General features: G+C 38.7%; 1 protein-coding gene across 2 annotated transcripts in view; it reads right to left on the reverse strand.

Moving 5' to 3' along the window:
* Window positions 1–7,868, reverse strand: part of arfgef1 (ADP-ribosylation factor guanine nucleotide-exchange factor 1 (brefeldin A-inhibited)) — a 52,887-nt gene that overhangs the window by 24,609 nt on the left and 20,410 nt on the right. The window contains exons 3-6 of one of the 2 annotated variants that reach the window (XM_014002295.1): window positions 4,457–4,613; window positions 4,115–4,261; window positions 2,426–2,605; window positions 2,039–2,092 (exon numbers count right to left, since the gene is read on the reverse strand). In XM_014002295.1, the coding sequence (XP_013857749.1) occupies window positions 2,039–2,092; window positions 2,426–2,605; window positions 4,115–4,261; window positions 4,457–4,613 (538 nt within the window). The remainder of the gene's footprint in view (window positions 1–2,038; window positions 2,093–2,425; window positions 2,606–4,114; window positions 4,262–4,456; window positions 4,614–7,868) is intronic. The other variant, XM_014002296.1, reaches the window with a different exon arrangement.

The raw sequence follows: 7,868 nt of genomic DNA on the forward strand, positions 1-7,868 counted from the left end.
CTATTGTTAAGTGTTGGGTGACCACATTGTAAATTAATATTAAAAACGAAAAGCTGCAAAAATATATATTTTCAAACTATTTATTGGCAAATTTAGTCTAATAATTGAAAACATGGATGAAATATGAAACAAATAAAATCAAACACATACAAAGCAGAACACTGCTAAATGTATCAAAAGCATGTCTATGTAATGTTAGAATTTTCTGAGAATGAATTTTGGTTTTTAGTTTTTTTTCCCAGTAAGAGGTTTTTATTTAATAGAATTTTTGGACCAAAAATATCACAATATATCGCCTTGTTTACAGTATCGAAATATATCGGGATATATCGTATCTTGACCCCTCTGTCATGATATGTATCGTATCGCCAAATTCTTGCCAATACACAGCCCTAGCCAGGGCTAGGTTCACACAGCAGGTCTTAATGCGCAACACTTATTTTTTGCAAAATATCTGATATTTATGCGTGGGCGTTCAGTGTATTTTAAATTTAAGCTCCATCAGACTCCAGTGTGAACCCTTCACGTCACTGAAGCGACCTGCATGTGCAGAAAATGACATGACTTCACATTCAGCTCGTTGTTTACAGAAGTCATAGATGCTACAAGTTAGCATGTCRATTCTAAAGTTCTAAAGCAAAAAGTCCTGGGCTCGATCCCCGGTTCGGGCCTAGGGTCTTTTCTGTGCAGAGTTTGCATGTTCTCCTCGTGCTTGCGTGTGATTTCTCCGAGCACTCCGGTTTCCCCTACACCCCAAAAATATGTACAATAGGTTACCTTAATAAGTACTAAGTAACAAGCACTTTGTATTGCCTTGTTGCTGAAAAGTGCCATATAAATCAACCTCATCTTATCTCATCAGGCCCAGGCCTCCCTTGCAAAACAGATATGTGATCTCAATGGGATTTGCCTGGGTAACTAAACGGAAAAAAAAAAAAAAAAACGAAAAAACGAAAAAAAAAAATCTGAAACCATCCTCAGGTCGGCTGCTCCATTTGTCGCGTTTTATTTATTCTCTCTGCTGCCTTTCATTTTATTTTATTTGTGATTTTGATATACATACATATATTTTTTTCCTCTAATTTTTCCACTCATTTTTCTTTTTATAGTTTTCTTTTTATTGTATATAAAATGATTTGTTTTGTTTTAATGAAACGAATAAAGATTTGAATATCTGAATATCTTTTATTTTTGTAACGGGAGCGACTTGCTAAAACTAAAATAACTCACAATACGATCCAAGACTAAGGTTATATATGTTTCTGTGAATTCTCAGTCAACCAGAACATCCATCCATTATCCCCACTTCTTCCTTTGAGGGTCACGGGGGTCACTGGTGCACACATCTAGCAGTCGCTGTGCGAGGGGCGGGCTACACCATGGACAGGTCGCAAGTCCATCACAGGCCCACACATAGAGACAAACCAAAGAAAAACAAAGCAACAAGACTTCTGTTCTGTAGCTGAAGATGTGTGGAGTTATAAGATTTAAACGGCACCAGGTTGGTGTCGACATTCTAAATACTTGGACTGATGTGAGTGCTTGGATGTAATGGGACATGAGTGTTCAGACTGCGCTCGCTTTGAAAAATATCAGATATGTACCTGATTTAGTACCACATACTGAAAACACCTGGGTCAGATTTTATTTTATTTTTAATTGGATTTGTCACAATCAGACTATCATGAAAAAAGTCAGATATGGGTCGTATCGGGACAAAAAAAAATCCTTTTTTGGTTGCATTTGCCTGCAGTGTGAACTAAGATTCACCACGGCCAGGTGCATTTATCATCTAGGAAGTTGTGGAGAAGCAAGATGAGAAAAGAAGCCACAGCAAGCAGACGGTGGAAAGACAGCATTCGTGTTGCAGCGCAGCAGAGAAAAGGATGAGTGCACGAATGGATGAGGGGCAAAACCAATTTTATTAAAAAGAAAGAAAAAAAGGAGAGAGAAAAAAGGCGCAAACACAAACACACAGGAAAAAAAGAGTTGAAAAGGTCTGATCAGGCAATATCACGGCAAGTCCTGCACGCTTTACCTGGCGGTCACGCTTTCTGGAGGCCAGAGACCAAGATAGCTTGTGATTTGTAAGCTATGTGTCCAAAAAAAAAGGGAAAGGAAGGGAGGGAAGGGAGGCAGGTGAGGAGGAAGGAGGGAGAAGTGTCATTCAAAAAGAAAAAGATGACATTAGAGCAAGCTGTCTTTGAAGGCAACACCTAAAATGTCCCTCTGACTGTAGCAAGTCCGGTTCAACGAGGAACACGTAGTTTGAATGAGCAAATTTTAAAAGCCAAATAGTTATGTTGCTTAAATTGCATTTTGGAAGTAAAATAGCTTCGGCTGAAGCTTCTTTGTGTGTGTGTATAAAAAGCCGTGTGTGTGTGTGTGTGTGTGTGTTGCTGTGTTTCCGTGCGGTTGAACGTACCGCCTGGTTCTCCATGCGAGCGAAGATGACGTTGAGCATTTGCGTGAGCGTGGCCTTCGCTGTCGTCTGGTTGATGAGGTTCTTGCTGGCCAGGTAGATGTTGTAGCAGGTGCGCACGGCCTGCAGCACGGTGCCTTCATGGATCTCTATGTGCTGAGAGGTCACGGCCGTCAGCAGGGCCTGGAGGGAGGAGGCAGGAGGTGTGAGGGGGGGACAACTCCACCGAGCAGACTCTTTTTTTTTTTTTTTCAAGCTATAAATTAAAAGAAAAACAAATCTTTGCTGTTTTGGGAACATTTCTGCAGCTCTTCAACAGTGAAATTATGCAAATGAGTCCAAAACACCGTTTATAGAAACAACATGAGCTGATTTACTTTCGAACATCACAGGATAAAAATGAAATTATTTCCCATTTAATTAATGACTCCTTATTGCAACATGGCCTGTGTGATATTGTGCCTTGTTTTCCTCCACAACCACCCTGTATCACACTGTTTGCATATATGCAGTCTTAAATACCACCCTATCTGTCTTAAAGGAGACATGTGCTTTTAAATCATACAGATGGTGTCTATATAAAGTGGAAATGCAATACTTTGGTCTGAATTCCTTCTTATTGTAACTCCACAAGCCCCCTTTTCCCACCCCTTTTCTAAAGTGTGTCTATCAACTCGTTTTGAGGCTGTCTCTTTAAATCCAAACAAGGCGCTTCAAGCCCCGCCCCTCCTCCAGCTTCCAGACTGATTCATTCTAGTTTGATAGAGGGTTTTATGACTATATAGCAGCGCAGAAACATTTTKGTTTTGCAAATTAATTAAAAGATGTCAACTAAGAAAGTCTTGTCCATCCAGACTTACATGTTGGAGCCGTCTGACCCAGAGCCAGAGGAGAATGAAGACAGCCATATTGTAGTTGGTAAATCCAGACCTTATTAAGAATTTCTGTCACAAATACTGTGATGCAATAGTTTAGAAAACGTAATTAAATGGGTTGAAAAACATGACCCAAACAGAGTATAAAGACATCTACGCAACACCGGGACAGACTAAATTCAAATTTTCTGCACTCCAAATACAAATATATTTTATATTACATTTTGTTGTGTATTTGGAGTATTTGTTGTGTATTATTACCACAAAAAGTAAGGACATTTGTGTTAAGTAGATTATTTCTTTGATGCAACAACACTTCTCTGGAATAAACCTTATACCAGCACATGAAGGAACAGAAGATCAAAACAAGAATCAATAGCAAAATAAGCTGTTTGGCAGAGATTTGGCAAATTTTTCATGTGCACAACCCACATACTCAGCTCTACTTCTCATCCCACAAGGGCATGTTCCTTACAAATGTGGCACCATTTAAAAGAGAAATAAACAGTCTTTCAAATAGTGTAAGATTTATTCCCAAYAAGCATTGTTACAACAAAGAAATAMTCTACCAAACACAAATTTATTTACTTTTTGTGCCAAATTTAGATTCATCGTCTACAACAAGGTCTACAAAGTGTTTCACTTTTAGACCAAATTTAGTCAAATTTTTACCATGTTTTCTATGAACAGGTTCGGTTTTTCACCCAACCTAAACATGTTTGCTGTGTTTGAAGAGCCGAAACACAGAAATGCTGTTACAGGTGTTTAATGAAGCTTGAAAGTAACAATCAAAGCGGCTACGCTGTTGCAGAATTACCTTAATAATCTGTAGCTGCACGCCCTCATCAGTCTGAGGTCCTTGAAAACAAGCACAGATGGTCTCGATGATCCTGTCGATGAGCTTCTTGCCCGGGGCCGTGCTGTCCGGGGCGCTGCCCGTCAGGTGGCCATATGCTATCAGCTTCTACGAATGCAGATGAGCAAACACAAACACAACTTGTAAAGCCAGAGAGCATGAACTGCCAGCAAGTTCTCTGGGRATTTCATATCACACCTCAGCTTTTTCCTATTTTACTCCTCAATAGGTTAAATGTGCTTTTACGAGCTAAAAACACTCAAACATTTGGAGGTTTGCCATTTAAACCGTCCTGCCACTGACCTGTAAACAGTCGAGGGAGGTGATGACGATGCGGGGACATTTGGACTGACAAGCCAGCTCAAAAGGCAAGAAGTACTTGTCGGCTTCGATGAAGTTTGTCTTTGATTTGATTGGCGGTAAAGTGCTGGAGCTGGATTTGCCATCGCTACTGGGTGGACTGAGGAAGAACAATGCAAGAAAAAGAAAAACAACAAAAAGAGACAAACAATGAGAAACACTGATCACTCAGTCCAGGGTTCAAAAATCAGTCTGACACTCACACACTTCTCTCAACACACAAACACCGACAGCTATCACATCCCCGTCTTCTCCCAAAGATGGAGCGGGATGTTAAACACGCTAAACCCCAAATAAAATGTTCCCAAAATACAAAAATGAAATCAATACAACACTGAATTTAATGCTTTACCAGGATGCTTCAAAATGCCACTCTGTTTCATAGAAAGAGAGAGAATCCTACATCCTGAGCAACGATTGCAACAACTCTTTTCAAACTGAATTTCAGACAACACAAACGTGCAGCATCGCTTTCAGCAGCCATGTCTGCACAGCTTCCCCAGGCGCTGCCGCCACACCCACAGCTCTGCTGGAGAAAAACAGAGGGAGGGTTGGAGCCGAAGCGTGAGGGGAGGGAGGCAGACAAGATAGTGAAGGAGGAGGCTGCTTTGTTTATGTCCTGATGAGGAAGGATGACTTCAGCTCTTTTAAGAGAGACGACCTCACAGCGGGGGCACGGGAGGACGGAGGCTACGCCGAGGGGCCTCGTGAGAGACGGGAAGATGGGTGGGGTGGGGGGGGGGGCTACCATGAAGGAAGCAGTATGAAATGAAATGAAATTCGGGATAAACCAAGTGAAGAGAAACAGAGCCTGGAAAGACAACCTGCCAGTGTGTAAAAAACAAGCTATTGTTGATGGATTACAAGACCGCAGCACTGACCGAGCTACAATTAGCTACTAAATCCCACAAATTATAAGAAAGTTAGATGTTTGACTTAATGTTTTGCACAGCTGTGATTCAGCAATAAGAAGCCTCTCCATCAGCTTGTGTGCACGATTGATCCTCATCCGTTTCTCCAAGTTTTCACATTTATCTGAGCTGCGTTGGCTTTTACAACAGAAAAAACAAAAAGCTGAGTTTTAATCAGACAGCAAGGCTCATGTTTGAGTTTGTTTGCTCTTTCATGCAAGGATTAATGGATGAGCCTTTATATGGTTGATGCAGAAATGTAGAAATTGAGGTCTTTGATGACCAAAATACAACACGTATTTATTTAGCTGATTACAGTACATTTGTTATTTTACAAAATATAAAATTTTTTCAGCTTAATTAAACATATATTTGCCAACCCTTAGAAGAGCACTGGAACTTAAAAAAAACACACAAAAAGTAAGCTGGTTGTATCAGCTGCATCTTTGTTTTTCTACTTGGCTTTTTTAAATTAAACTTACTGTCTAACATGGTATTTGATAGAGGTCAAATAGTCATTTAGTTTATGAGTAGTTGTAAAATAAATACCATCAAGGCAGCACAAATCTATTCAGAAAAGTATGTTTGGCAGTCCAGTTAATTATCGTTCATAATCTCAATTAATGTGTGTGTCATGGTCTAATTATTTATATCTGTTTCACCTTGACACTGTCCATCACTCGTATCTTTCTGATAGCTCATTTCGGCTCGTAGTCTGTTTGTTTCCGGACGTCAGGACTCCGCAACGGACTGAACTCTCTTGTTTGATAACAGACTCTTTGAGCTAGGAGCCCTGTCATAGGCTGGACAGTATATTTGGCAATCTGTGATTGGTTGTAAACTGTCACATGGTGTTAACATAATGTTATATTCCTGGCTGTTTTCTGCTGACGAGTCAGTTACAATCATGCAGAACTTYCTGATTCAGTTCTGTTTGTTTGTCGCTCATAATTAAATCATATTTGATTATCATACACGCAGACTTTTCTGGCATTATTCCAACGTGTTTCTGCTTTTTGCGACGACATGTCAATTAATGTGTGTACCTAATTTCCCTCTGGGATCAATTAAGTATTTTTGAATTGAATTGTAATATGTTGCAACTTTTAGGTTGGCTTGGGTAAAACTGGGTTGACTCCAGTCAATATGCATCCACAGATTAGTTTTAGTAAGTTTCATTTAAATCGTTAAAGCATGCAAAACAATTACAAATCTTATTTTTGTGTTACAGAAAAGAGTTGTAAAAATGATCACTAGAAAACATTACAGTCCTCCATCAAATAATTTATTTTATCAAATGAAGTTACTGAAATTCTATGATTTGGTTGACTAATATTATTTTACTGGTTATGTTTAAGGCTCACAAAAACATATCTTTTAACATCCAAGTAAATTTTGTTAAGAGAGAGTTGTTACAATCTTAAGGGGATAGAGATGTTTGTGAAACCTAAATTAAGAACTAGTTTGAAGGAGTGGTGTACTTCAATCCAAGGAATAAGATTATGGAATAATCTGGAGAGTGATGTTAAAAATGCCAGATCAATCTTTATGTTTAAGAGAATGATAACAGTTGGTTTATTAAACAAATGTGAAATAGCATAATGAGTATCTATATGAATTGCTGTATTCGATGTTGCTTTTGTTTTGTTTTTTTGTAATTTAATTTTGTTTGAATGTATTTGTGGGAAAAAAAGGGCAGATATAAGATATTTTTCTTCTTTCTGCTATACCTTTCATTTTATTTGTGATTTGTATTCTTTCTTCTGTTAAATATATAATTAACTTTTCAATAAAATGAACACATTTTTAAATAAAAAATAATCCGTTAAGTGATTCATGGGATCATTTGATAACAGAAACAAACGCAGGCATGGTTAGTTTCTAGTTGATGTATTGAACAAGTACTTTATTATTCTGAACCAAACCAAAGATTATTACATCAAAATGTACTTTTAAACAAAGATAAAAACAACATTTAAACAAATAAATCCTAAGCCTCTTTGAGATTTCAAGGATGTTTTTTTTCCCCATTCAAACCTTGTGAGTGCACAAGTTTCATTTCAACAGTTAGAGGCTGTCAAAATGTTTTGCATTCGGAGTAAGAAAGAAAAATTTTATTAAAAAGGGGAGAACCGCCTGAACTGAAAGCAAACTTAGATGCTTCTCTACAGACTCTGCATGTAGAGGGGAAGATGGGGGGGCTATGTCGCATTCCAAAGCCCGAGTTACTTGGTAAACCTTTTCACAAACAGGGCACACAATCCAAAAAAAACAATTCAACAACAGGCAGGGCTCCATGAACAAAACCCATTAATGACAACGCATGGGGACTTTTGGAAACAAGCCAGACACACACAAATAGGAAAAAAGAACACTGGAGGCGGTGCATAAGAGCAGCGACACACACACACACACACACACACACACACACACACACACACACA

The sequence above is a fragment of the Austrofundulus limnaeus genome, unplaced genomic scaffold, assembly GCF_001266775.1.
Source record: "Austrofundulus limnaeus strain Quisiro unplaced genomic scaffold, Austrofundulus_limnaeus-1.0 Scaffold12, whole genome shotgun sequence".
Lineage (NCBI taxonomy): Eukaryota > Metazoa > Chordata > Actinopteri > Cyprinodontiformes > Rivulidae > Austrofundulus > Austrofundulus limnaeus.